The following is a 13,969-nucleotide window of genomic DNA, read 5'->3' as shown; positions in this document are numbered from 1 at the left end:
GATCATGCCAAACAGTGTCCTCTTGTTCAAAGAGGAATCGACCAGGAGAAGTTACTCATAAACAATGCATTTTTGTAATGTCCTACTTAGAGTTTGCTCAGTTGTCATGGAAATAACAAATAAAATGGTATGATATATATGTAAAGTAGGCCGTATATAGTATATGGTTTCGAGTGTAAAAGTAGAACAAAACCATGGTTTATGAATCTAGTCAGAGTTGTGCATAGACTTCAAGTTCAGTCTTTAATTGTAATAGCACAGTTATTACAGTGGAGCAGCCGGTGGCAATGAAATTCGTGTCCTAAGGCTCCCACAAATAATACTGCTACAAAATGTATATAAAGAAAAGTACAAGTAAAAATGCGAATCCAAGAGTGCAGAAGTTAAAATACAGCAATAGCACGTTGTAGGGGTGAAGCTAGACTCTCTGATGGCAGCCTCAGAAAAGAGGATACTGTCTACGATACATGTCATCTTGGACAATGTCTCCCACTCACTCCATGATGTGCTGGAGCACATTCAGTTACAAATGATTCCCTCAGGATGCATCACAGAGCGCCACAGGAAGTCATTCCTGCCTGTGGCTATCAAACTGTATACCTCCTTCCTCAGAGGGTTTACACTCTGAGTCAACAGACAGACACTTGGACGTAATTCCAGCATCTTCAATTTGGCTATAATTCAATTGCCTAATTTATCAAATTTCAAATGTGCAATAGTTTTTTAAGGTGCAAAAAATGTTTATATGGTGTCTTTACTGCAATAATTGCAACAATCAAACTACTACACTACTACTATCATCTGTGCAATTACTCAAATGTGCAGTATTCTTTCAACTTTTCAATGCAGGCTATATTTAACATGGTATACATAGCCTATTTTATATATTCTTATTGTTCTTACCTGTGTATATATTTGTTTTGAACACATTTCACATTTCTAACTTTACATAATAGTTATAGGCCTATACATATTTTTACACACTCAGCACAGCGACTGTAACGAACCATAATCATTCCCCGCAGATAAAAAAAAAAAGTGTTTCTGATATTGATTGTGTTTCTAACTAAAATACATTACATAGGCTATACGTGTAATATATCTGAAATCGAGAAAAATAACATACAATGCTTATGTATTAAAAGATTTGTTTTTTTTATGGGATATGAATATGTTTTTGGCCGTGTGTCTTCGCGCGTGCGCGTAGGGTTCATGTATTCGTTCATGCTCATAAACGCGTGCGTGTGTTTTCTTCAAGTTTGAGTAGGTAAGGGAGCGTGTAAAAGTATCACTCCTACATACATCCGGATATCATGCTTTTTATTAACCTAAAATTAAAATACCATAAAATCCTTGCAGTTAATTCACAATATACTACGATTAAATACAATCGTGGATTATACAATATTTATAGACCTCACAAATTTCAATAAACACGGCCTTGTTTTGTGGCACGCTTTTGAATCGATGTGAGCACTTACAGACGCTCCCTGCCACGATTGAACCGTCCCGTCATACCTAGCGTGGCCAACGGCTCTCTTCACCGACTGCTCTCATTGAATTACCGTCTTCAGCCTTTTCAGCTCGATTTAGGGAAATAATTTGGAGCAAACCAGGTCGGAGCAGCTCACTGAACACCTGTTATCTGACACACACTTCCCCGGCCTTCTGTTCGTCTGACTGCGGCGGTGGGGCGTGCTTTCCTGGGCTCGCTGGCTGGGTTTGGTCGGGGAGGCAGGGGGAAGTACGGAGCTGGTCCCGAGTGATGATGGAGCTAGAGTCGGCCAGTACAAGAGGCGAGCTGGGAGCTGTGGGTGACTCGCTGCAGCCACAGACTCCCAGCAGGCACGAAAAGAGCCTGGGACTGCTCACGACCAAGTTTGTGACTTTACTACAGGAGGCGAAGGACGGAGTGCTGGATCTGAAAGCGGTGAGCATGCAGCCCGGAGTCTTTGTTGTTAGCTAGCACATGTCATTTTGAGCCTGCCCGCTGTCGTTAGGTTACATGCACTTTCGCTAGCCTGTTAGCCTAGCCTAGCTGTGTGACAGGCTAATTTGAATGGGTGATATCTCTCTGCGTATAGCTTTGTAATTTTTACACACCTCGGTTACTTTCAAACATCCGCTAAAATGTTATGTCACGGTACTTCGGCGTTTCTCTCGGGGGAGCAAAGTAAGGTTACAAACTGAACTTTGAGAGCAGTGGTCAACTTTTCAGACTCTGCCCCCTGCAGATTCAAAGTTTAAAAAGTGGGTCAGCTTTTGTCGTTCCCTTCTAAGCTAACGCTGTTGCATCTTTACACATGAACAGTTTTTTTCTGATTGATAACGTCTTTGTCACTTAACGACTACATGCACTCAGTACGCACGAAAAAAAGAATACTATTAACGACAATGCTATCAATTAATGTTAGCTGAGTTCTCCACAACAGTTTAGGCCACCATCCTCCTAACGAGCTGTTAAGATGTTACATTAACACTCCTACAAAACTATCGTCCTACGTCTGAGCAACCTTTTAATGTCAGGATCTCTCGTGTTACTTGAATAACTATTTGGTGTTGAGAACAAATTGATATTTGGGCACTTTCCAGCTAGTGCTACTGAGCTTAATGAGATCAGAACTCAAAAACCTTAAAATTGGGGGTTACCCTTAATTCAAGACTTTTGAAGACATGTTAATACACTTGTCAAATTGTAATATAAATAGAAACATGAAAAAACAAAACACTGGCAGCCTTTTTTTCTCGACTAAAACCAGTGAACCAGATGGGAGTTGAACCAGCCAAGCATTACTGTGTGTAACTGACAGTGGTGGAAAAAGTACACAACTCTCCTACATGAGTCAAAGTATACATACTCCCTGTTACTCAGTACAAATGAAAGTTGCTAGTTGAGTTTTAGTACTGGAACACTGGCTTTTAAAACAACTTAACCATTCAAAGTACTTTTTGAAAGAAAAATCTCACTGGATTGTTGTATATTGTGACAGTAAATTAACAGAACTGACTCTTAAACAACCTACTGAATGCAATGACTTGCTTGTAGAACCTGTAGAAAGAAAAGCTTGTTGTTGTCGCAAAGCCTCTAGAAATGCCTTTAGAAACACAAAGTCAAAAACTTTAAGCATGGACTTGAGGTATGGTTATGGGTGATCTGGTGGGGTATCTTCATCTTCATCTGCTGCTGATGGCATTGCTAACTCTGCATAACCAAATTCAACAGCTTGCTAATGACCGCTCCTCTCTACCTGTCTACCAATGAACTACCCAATCTGAGTAGCATTTGTGTAACATAGAGGTATATGAACACAACGTTGAAAAACATACCATTTACAGAATTGTATGATCACAGTTTATGGACTTACGGATGTTAGAAAAGAAAAAGAAAACATCATTGGCTGACATCAAAGCAAATGTAACAATTATTGAGAGCCTGAAAAGTACAATATTTTTCTTTCAAATGTAGTGGAGTCAAAGTAATACGTTTCCAAAAATATGATACTAAAGTAAAGTACAGATAAGCAAAACTGATCTTAAGTACAGTACTTAATTAAATGTACTGTCACTGTACACCAGCGATAACAGAACAGTTTTTTTTTTTAGAGTAACCTCAATGACTCAGCGGCTTCATAGCTACTGACACTCATGTTGGAACTGTGCTTTGTCTTATACTGTTTCTGTTTCATTCTCACCTGTCCACGAATACACACTGCATTTTTCAATAATGACACCCACTGACTTAGAGAACCAGCTTGAATCAGCCTCTCCTTGATGAAACTTTGCTCCCTTGACAGAAAAAAGAAGCGCCTTGCGTATTCATATTATCAGATGTTAGCTCACATGTTTTGTGATGGGGTGATTCATCTGTTATGACAAAGCTTTTAGACTCTGTCAAGGTTTTTTATAAAAGAGCTGTGGTTTAAATGTGTTTTGTCCTAATTTAAGACCGAAACACTGCTCTGACTATCTATGTTTACACTACTGGTAAAAATAAAATTTATTACATCCACTGTTGCTCCCATAGCAAGATTGAACTGGGAATCCTTACATTTGTTATTGCATGAGCGAATAATAAAATTATGTGATGTAAACTGTTTAATTAAAAGTCTTACAATTTATAAGCTGTCATTCAGCGGGTCTGTGACTCCTCTGCACCCGCTGGGCCTGGTGACAAGGCCTGTACTTATCAGCACCAGCCATATGGTTATCGTTAGTTTGTTAAACACCAAGAGGTAGGGCTGGGAAGGAAGTTGAAATGAAAATGTCGTACCCTACGATGAGTGGTCGCAGGGCAGGCATCCCTTTGGCACAGATACAGCTGTCTCTTTTTTGTGTGTGTTTTAAGCTATGAGCCTACTACTAAAGGACACAACAGTAATCTCTTGTGTATTTTTAATTGCGTTTGTACTGTCATTCAGGCTGCAGACACCTTGGCAGTGCGGCAGAAACGACGCATCTACGATATCACAAATGTGTTGGAGGGAATTGGGCTGATAGAGAAGAAGTCCAAGAACAGCATCCAGTGGAAGTAAGTACACTGTTCATTTTTTTTTATTCTCTAATGGTGGAAAGACTAAATAAGCGCCAAAATTTGTTGTCTAACAGGATTAGCCTCTCTGCATTTTGCCTTCATGAAAAGTCAGTATTTGTAATTTTATAAAATCCTCCACAATTTGCATTACCTGAGCTTATGAAATTAATATATAGGAGCTTTGTCCTGACCTCACACGGCCTTCATCACAGAAATGAGAGGGCTGAACTGAAATCATACCACTACATATGTGTCTTGCAAGCATTTGCACCAATCCTCCCCACCACTTCCACTTTGTCATATAACACACCCATGTTCTAGCCACAGAGAAATGGCCAAGAAACTGATTCATGTGAGAGTCACAACTACAGTTGTTGATACCATGTTACCCTTGTATGCACTCATGTTTGCTTGTTTGTAAACGTGTTATTCATTACAGTAGAGAAATTACTGTTGAGTTATCTTCTCATTTAGGCTATAGAACTTACCACAGACAATATGTGGTGTATTTGTCACTTTTCTTGAAAATCAACATGTTTTTGTCACAGTATGATCATTTCGTCACCATAACAAAATGAACTTTGCAATAGAAGAATAACTGACTACAGCATCCATGCTGCTACATCCTCCTGGACAACTGTATATACTAGAGTTGTAAATGCACACCAACATATACTGTGTATGTATATGTCTAGATGGCGTGGTTCCATACTGTGTACATTTACTTTGCAGTAAGTGTGTGACATATTTCTCTGTGGTTTTGGCTCTGTAGTCAAGCGCGTTGGATTTGAAACAGTGGCTTTGGCTTTGGTGTGTTAAGTACTGCTTACATACTATGTAGTGCTATTCATCATCACTTAGAGAAAATACTGTTGTGGAACTTGTTGAACCTCTTCATTCATAAATGTAAAAAAAAAAACAAACTTGATTTCTCTCAAAAACACTGGAAGAGTGCGATGAGCTACTTAAATAGAAATGGCCTAAAAATTAGAAAGAACAAAGAAAAAGTTACAAGAAAATTACATGAAAATAAGCATAGATAGAAAGAAAGAAAATGACCTCAAGAAAAGTGTTAAAAATATTTATTTTTAAAATTGATTTTTTCTGTTACATAATTTTAAATATATATAATAATTAATTATTTTTAAATAATTAAATATGTAATTAATAACAGTAATTAAAGTATAATTCTCTTATTTATGTAGCTATTTATTTAATTATTTGCAATTTGCAGGACATTTATTGCAAAGTTGCTCAAGATGTTTGTTCCTGTGTTTTTTATTTTAAAGAAATCAAAGCATCTTTGTCAGGTTTCAATACTAACAAAAGGCGACTGAATGTAATCTGTATTGTAATCACATTACATCTGTCATAAACAATGTTCCCTGTCAGTGCAGCTATAGTCCTGATATATCTGCTCTAATAAAAGGCAGATTTATCAGTGGCCAGGAAAAGGTCTTTGCCTGCTGACTGTACATGACCATATACTGTATTTGATTTTGTGTTTCAGGGGTGTTGGTCCAGGATGTAACACCAGAGAGATAGCTGATAAGCTAATTGATCTCAAGGCCGAGCTAGATGACCTGGCGCTCAGGGAAAACGAGCTGGATCAGCAGAGAGTGTGGGTCCAACAAAGCATCAAGAATGTCACAGACGACTCCAACAACAGCCCATATCCTTCATGGCACAGTGTGTTTATGTGTGTGTTATAGCCAGAGACAGTTTTTCAGAGATGCATTTCATGGTCAGTGCTTACTCAATGTGACTGTTTTATCAGCCATGTTGCGTTCCAAATCACAAGCAATAATTGCTCCTAAAAGGATTTGTCTGTCATCGGTGCTTCTCAAAGCCCAGCCAGGATAACCCTTTAACTCTTTATGTGGAAATACGCTGAATTTGCCCTATATGTGGGATTATTTTAACCGAGCTGTGGCATCTGAAAGAAAGGCCCATCCAACATTTATAGTACTGTAACATTCACCTGTTCATAGAAAATATTAAATTAATTTGTAGGCTCATACATGTTGGTCAGACATCAGTTTTTCCTGTATAGGACAGACTGCCTGAAGAAAAAGGACAACAGTGTCAAACTGTCTTGCAAACATACTACAATGAATTAATTAGGTAAACTCATCGCTATATGCTTTGTGAAAACCACTCATTGTCAGTATTAAGATACGTGCATGTGACACAGAGTAACAGTTGACACAGTGGCACAACAGGAATACATAACCAGTACCATCAGTATTTAGTTTTGTAATTGGAATTCTAGAATCTGGCGTTTTTGAACGTTGACTCATTCTCGAGCAGCGATAATCAACTTACAGCCCACAGGCCAAATGGCCCCCCAGCCTTTTTCTAATTCACAATAATAAATAAAGTGGAAACTGTTTTTGTACTGTTAGAAAACACAGGGTGCCAGAGTGCATAAAATAAGATCAAAATAGAAACATCCTAGAATCCCAGAAACACGTAAGGGGCTGCTGCAACTGGCCCCTGGCCTCTTGTCATATAGTAAAAGTGGCCCCTAAGCAAAGCAAGTTACGTATCCTTGTTCTAGAGACTCTCTCTGCCTCTGCGGCTCCAACTTGGCCGTCTCTTATTTGATCTGTCTTTTTTGAGTCCCCCTTTATGGAAGTGCAATACCACAACTGGGTAGTGCACTACTAAGAAATCTAAGCATTCGATAAACCATTATGTCCTTGGTGGTTAGCCAACCATCATAAGGATAAAATGGCTTTTGCTAATGACAACACAGTCAGTCAGTCATGTGTAATGTCAGTGTGCAAAGGTGCATTGTTGAGATGATAGTTGGACCCTTAACACATTCATACTATGGCATATGTGAAACATGAGGACCTCTGTGGAGCTTTCAAAGGTAATTGTTCAGCTGCTCGGTTGTTATAGACATTTTTCTTTTTCTGTAACACTTGCATTGACAGTCTCAGGATACATCCACACTAATACATTTTCAGTTTGAAGCACATAACTACTGCTACATTTATACCTAACGTCTACACTACTCTCATTTTTGGACCTTTGAAAACACTGTTGCCGACCCTGTTTTAGTTTGAAAACTCCAGGGTTGTGTTTTATCTGGACTGGTGGTAACAGACTTTTGAAAACCATTACGCAGACACCCATATTTGCATCTAGATTGGGTCTTGTCATTCACGTCTCGCCAAACTATAACCATACAGCTTAGCCTACGTAACTTTTGTGATGTTATCCTTCTTGTGTGGGTAACAATCATTTCTCATTGCCATGGTTTCCTCAGCATTATTAATGCTTCCAGACAGTACCGCACTGATATGTCAACATGTTTGCTTTTTAACAACTCCTATTCTGTTCCGCTGCCTTGACCGCCATATTCATGTTATTGTCATGAATAGTTCCACCTCGCCGTCGCTTTAAGCAAAGAAATCTATGGTCATACTTGTTGCTATTGTTTTAGTTTTAAACAAAAGCATATTAGCTTGGATGTGGCCTTAAACAAGTTTTTTTTCCCTGTCCTATTTCTAAGGTGACACACTGCTAGCAATCCGTGCCCCCATTGGCACACAACTAGAGGTCCCCATACCAGAAGCTGTAAGTTATGTATGTGGTTGGTTCATTTTCTGTGCTCATTAGGTCCAGCTAATGTTTTGTCTCACAACTCAGACTGGGTTATATGTTCTTATCCAGGTCCTCAACGGACAAAGAAAATACCAGATCCGTCTCAAGAGTTCATCTGGTCCCATTGAGGTTTTGCTGGTCAATAAGGACCCGTCCAGTGCCTCTCCTGTGGTTTTGCCCGTCCCTCCTCCAGATGACATCCTTCAAAACCTCCCAGCGCCGACACCTACCTCTCAGCCGCCCACTGCTGCCTCCCAGGTCCACACAGATATCAGCTTTCTCTATGCAATCAGCTCTGTTTGTGTATCGATCTGTTTACTGTAAGAGACTGGCTGTTTCTGCATTGAAAAAGTACAAAAACATTGATCCCATGGCAACAATATTTTTTAGTTCCCTCAGAGATGGCAATAATGTTTGAAATCACCACAGAAAAAGATTTAAACACCGACTTCTGCTTTTTTCACTGTACAATTTATTTTTGATGACTTTCCTCTTTTTCTTAATCTTTTCCCCCTCTAGGTCCCCAAAGCAGCTCCAGCAACGCCTACAAAACCCGCTACTGCCACGGCATCAGCCACAGCAGCCAACCAGACAGCCTCAGTGACAGGTACCTGTCAAGTTCACTGTGAGCTGAAATATGGCAAATCACTTGGACTGTAAAGAAAACACAATGCCCCGTGTTGTCACCTTTTGTTGTTGTGTTGTACACCAAACCGTTTGTGATGTACGTTATCACATTAATTTATTCACACTTTTTATTTCAGAAGTGACGAGCACCACACCACTCACCCCATCAACAGATACGCCTGCTGCAGTTACCCAGCAACTACAGTCCTCTGCCTCGTTGGATGGATCTGCGTCCTCCTCTGTCTCTGCCGTATTTGAACCAATTAAGTCGGATCCCTCTGAATGTGAGTTTTACACGTTGCATAACTCTATTTTTTAACATGTGGAAGTTTTGGAAAGATAAAGATGTTGAGGCAGGGATGATGATGACTAATATTTTCCTTTTACATTCACAGTTTCTGACATAGTGATGACAAAGATTTTTTTTCTTTTTAATCAGATTCTTTCTATGCAGGATTACAAGACATACTATAAGGACATTTACGCACTTAAAAGTGTACTATACAAGTTCACTTATGACCCACTAGAAGTGTGTGACAGTGTATTTATCCGTAGAGACCCTGCTCTCTGCCTGGATTTTCTTATTTTCTTCTCAGTTTGCAGTGTTCGGGATGTTTGTGGGCACAGCATGTTGGTGAGTTTGGGTCTTTGCAAAAAGGTAGCAATCAGGTGCCAGACCGTAAGCGGCGGGCATCCAAGAGGAAAAGTAGTAGACACCACGCCGAAAAAAAAACCCCCAAAGATAGTTAAGCTTTCACTTTAACTTGTGATATTTTTTGTTAACAGTAACTGACAAATCCTGCATGGTATTCCTTTAGGCGTGATGTAGTGACTGACTGCATAGCTGACCTGTTTACTGTTGTTTTCTTCTAGTGCTGGACTTTCCCAAAGAGCTCTCTGAAATGTTTGATCCAACAAAAGGTAAACTCCTCAAGCATTACATTATTGTCTTTTCTCCGCTGTTTTTTTTCTGTAGTGTAGACCACTTCCTCATTGTCCTGCAGACTGATTGTTCTTTCTCTATCTCTGACAGAGATCATGAGTGGAGACCTTTTGGAGGACTTGATGTCATCAGAAGGTGAGTTTGTTTACAGACACACAGATGGAGAAGCAAATGACCATTACAGATAACTTAAAAAAAAGTTGTATGACTGTATCCAGTGTGTATAAAGAGATTCTTTTAAGTCTGAGAAAGGCAGAAATTAATATGGGTAATTAGTTTGTCACACCACAGAAAAATGTGTTTTTGGCCAACCAGCCATATTTGAATTGCTAAAAAAAATGCCATGTATATAAATTAGGTTTCTTGGAAAAAATGAGCAGTTTTCTTTGCTCTAAGGGAGCGTAAACTACATTATATATCATTCATTATATATATATATTATATATAATTAATTACATATTAGTGTCATTCAGTTCAACCCCATGTGTGAGCAGTGAGTTTGCCTTTTTCTACGAGCTCTATGAGCTTTTTCAGTCTAATAAAGACACGAATAAACGGGTTTGCTTCATGCCACAATCATAGAAACACAACAAGACTATCCGTCACTAATGTACCTTTCAGTTGTTTTAGACTGTATCAGCTACCCGGACTGCACTCACTGCACTGAGTGTGTGCTTTGTGTTAACGTTTGCTGCTGAACGAGAGTCTGTCGCCACGCAGCAGCTCTCTGGTTCTTCAGCTTGGGATGTGTACGTCATCGTGCAACTAGCTGAGCTGCTAATGAGTCTGTCGCAGTGTGGTTGCTCACTCTTCGGCTCCGGGAACATGTGTACTTTGTGCCACTGAGTTGGCTGCTATTGCAAGTCTGTTGCTTTGTTGCGGCTCGTTCTTCATTTATTATGTTAAGTATGGCTCTATTGTGTAATCAAGCAACTGGTTTGACCTGCCCAAAAACTCCTAGATACAAAATGGTGAAAAACAGTTAAACAGTATTCACAATGCAGTACTACACAGTTCCCAGTGTATTTTCTAACATTTACAGTACATTGTGTTAAGATAGAAATGGCCGATTTCCCTTTACCCAGACTTTAATACGTTACAGCACTTAGACTCATGGCCTCTTTTTAAGCTTCCTGGATGTTTCACTTCTTTCTCTTTCTCTGTTTCATCTCTAGTGTTCTCGCCTCTCCTCCGTCTGTCCCCTCCACCCAGCGACCACGACTACATATACAACCTGGATGAGACAGAAGGCCTTTGTGACCTCTTTGACGTCCCCATTCTCAACCTCTGACCCCTGAGATTGATGTCAGAGTGGCAAACAGTTTCCCAAACATGCTGATCTACCTTCATTTTCTCCAAGTTGTCCCCCTCACTGACAGTGAAGGTGAGAAGAGGTGCAGGAAAGCTGAAATGATCTGACGAGCGTTCAAGGACACCTCTGCACTGACACGGTGAGCTCAAGCCGAGCTCGGTCAGACAGTAGCTCAGTGTACAGCCTCGTGAAGAAATACAGGCGAGAACAAAACATTTTACTCACTGCTTTTCCAAGAAGTCAAAACAAATGACAAATAATTATATTTTTAGACTGTCGTGTATGATAAAGCGTTATGTATGTGTATCAGCTTTCCTGTGTGTTTGTGAACGAACGTGAGTCGGCAGACTTTAGTGTGCCTGTGTGTCTGTGTGTGTGTGTGTGCTTGAGTTTTGTACTGAACACTCTCTTAACTTGGGTCTGATGTCTCCAGGAGATAAGAGAAATCCTTTTTTCCTATCAGGTAAAGAGTCATGGCAGACTAACAGAGCACAGCCTTTGTCACCTGGTAGCTGGCCACGCATGGCTTGAACGCGTCCAAACACAGCTGGTTAAATATTATGCACTGTCCTCAATGTACATAGAGAATATATATTTTGTATTACCAGCACACAAGACTATTGTGTAATAATGAACTACATTTTTAACACAGGCAGGGCAACAGCCTCGCAGATAAACAAAGGATCCAGACTCAGATGATCATATTTGGTGTATGACGTGCTTTGTTTTAAATAATGGGAATTTGTCTTAATCAAACCTTCAAGTGTTGGAAGTGTTTTTGTGAACCAGTCAGAGAAAGAGGATCTAAATGTGGAAACACTGAAGCCAATAAACTTTTTGACATAAAGAGACAAAGACCAAACAATGCAGGGGTAGGTTAGCGGGGGGATTTTTAGAACTTTTTACGTGAACACTTTTTAGGTCAACAAAGAGCTTTATTAAATAAAACGTCTCCTCTAACTGGTTTAGTACTGGCACTTCAGCACTGAGAGGTATGATGTGAAAAAATAGATTTGCTTTCAGTTTCATTTTGCCTCTGGACTTTAAAACTTTGCAGATTTTCATTGGCTCTGATTAATATATAACTTTACAGGAGTATGTCAGAGGAATAGCACCCCCCCCCCCCCAAAATGAGTACTGTGGCAATTGTCTTTCACATGTTATGTATGTATATGAATACCATTGTACTCAGTTCATTTGTATGTAAAAGGACATGTATGTATTTTTACTGATGCAGTGAATATAGTCACCACGTCATGAAAAAACGCTCCTGTTTTTGCTTGTTTTTGTATATTTGGCACAGATTCCTCATCAGTAGTTTGATTCCAATGTTCTTTTTTTCTTGTACATGAAATACTGCCTGTCACTCTAATTCTAACGTCGCAACTCTAATCATTTTCTTTGTGCAGGGGACAGTTGAGCAGCAGCTCAGGATTTTACTAGCCCGACTTTAAACACAAAAATGCCGTTATTCATTTTTCTACAGTGCTTCTTCTATTTGTGTGATAATGTCCTGTTTTGCCCTGGATGACGTGTATGTATGTATGTACAGTATGTACTGTTTATATCCCTCTCTACCGCTTGTATAGAATAGCATTTATTTTTTATACCTGATAGATATATTGTTACTGCTACTAATTTGGGCCTACATTTCATTGTTTTTTGGGAATTCGTCATAAAACTTTCCGCTCTGTCAAAGTATCCTGTCTCATTGTTGCACTTTACATCACTGTGGACAGATTGGCTGCTGCTCATCCACTCCTGATCAGTCGCCAGTCTTTGTGTTTGGACAGTGTTGTGAGTTTGCTTAATTCTCCAATAGAGCAGCCAGGGGAGTTCAACAGTACTGGCCTGAATGAGTTGTGTCTGTGTGTGATGGCTTGTGAGACTCAAACCTACAGACTGTTTTTAACAGGCTCACTATTGCTAAGCTGTAGTTGCATCAAATGAAACAAAATAAAAGCATTGGTATTCTTTGTGTTTTGCCTGGTTTCCAATTTAAATAATGTGTCACATTATTGGCGAGCACCAGGAAGGGTTTCCTTTTCCAACATATAAACTGTTACAAGGAGTTCATTCGAGCATAGTTAAATGTTCACATATGTTGTTGAGGTGAGCTCGGACCATTTATTATTTAAAAAGGTGCAAATGTAACACCAAATCTGATGAGAGTTAACCTCATGTAGCTAGCTTTGTGGAAGCCTGATAATAAAACAACCGTTAAGGATAAGATTCTGAGATTAGGGTGCATTATCTCCTAAACTCCATTAGTCAACACATAGCTAAGTCATCTGTATAGATTATGGTGTTATACATCTTTAGAGACTAATCAGGTTATGATGCAAAGGGAATGACTTAATCAACATGTGCAACAAACAGCTAATACATATATTGCCATTATGTCAAGTTATAAGTTACTTCTCGGGCAGCTGATAGAAAAGTAAAAGCTACAGGCTCTCCATCCTCCCAACTTCCATAGCTCTACTTATGCAACCTGCTTAATTTTTTTTTTATCCTGGTGTGATAGCTATGATACATTTAACTTATCTTGCTTTTATTATGGTTATTTTATCTTATACTTTTATACTAATATTTTATATTTGCAATTATCATTATTTTATTTCACTTTTATTAATGTGCAAGACATTGCCATTATTTTTATTTTATCTGTCTTGTCATTATCATTATTCATGTGCAATTATACTCCTTTCCAAATATATTGTGCAATATTACTGTGATAACAGAGGCTGGTGCAATATTAAGGGCGGGTGCAGTACATGGAGGCCATGTAACTTTCTCTTCATCTGTAGGTGACATCTGATTTCATGTTGTCAGTGTAGACTGTCTTTTGTTGTTCTGTGTGTCTCACCTCGCTGTATTTGTCTCTGTAGTAAAGCTTGTGATGGCAGCATTTTGTAGTGCTGTAGCCCAAGACAAATTT

At 39.2% G+C, this 13,969-nt stretch overlaps 1 protein-coding gene across 2 annotated transcripts; it reads left to right on the top strand.

Annotated features, from left to right (window-relative positions):
- Positions 1-1,509: 1,509 nt before the first annotated feature.
- On the top strand, positions 1,510-13,006 carry e2f4 (E2F transcription factor 4). 2 transcript variants are annotated; one of them, XM_042496452.1, is made up of 11 exons: positions 1,510-1,930; positions 4,419-4,528; positions 6,042-6,203; positions 7,366-7,409; positions 8,055-8,119; positions 8,216-8,404; positions 8,666-8,753; positions 8,911-9,057; positions 9,647-9,694; positions 9,807-9,851; positions 10,892-13,006. In XM_042496452.1, the coding sequence occupies exons 1-11, from the start codon at positions 1,766-1,768 to the stop codon at positions 11,005-11,007; spliced, it is 1,179 nt and encodes a 392-aa protein (XP_042352386.1). In that variant the 5' UTR covers positions 1,510-1,765; the 3' UTR covers positions 11,008-13,006. The 2 variants fall into 2 exon arrangements, with proteins under 2 accessions (XP_042352386.1, XP_042352385.1); XM_042496451.1 differs by having other exon boundaries at positions 8,055-8,128.
- Positions 13,007-13,969: the final 963 nt, after the last annotated feature.

Source organism: Plectropomus leopardus, chromosome 11, assembly GCF_008729295.1.
Source record: "Plectropomus leopardus isolate mb chromosome 11, YSFRI_Pleo_2.0, whole genome shotgun sequence".
NCBI classification, from domain to species: domain Eukaryota; kingdom Metazoa; phylum Chordata; class Actinopteri; order Perciformes; family Serranidae; genus Plectropomus; species Plectropomus leopardus.
This window is presented reverse-complemented; position numbering and strand designations above follow the sequence as displayed.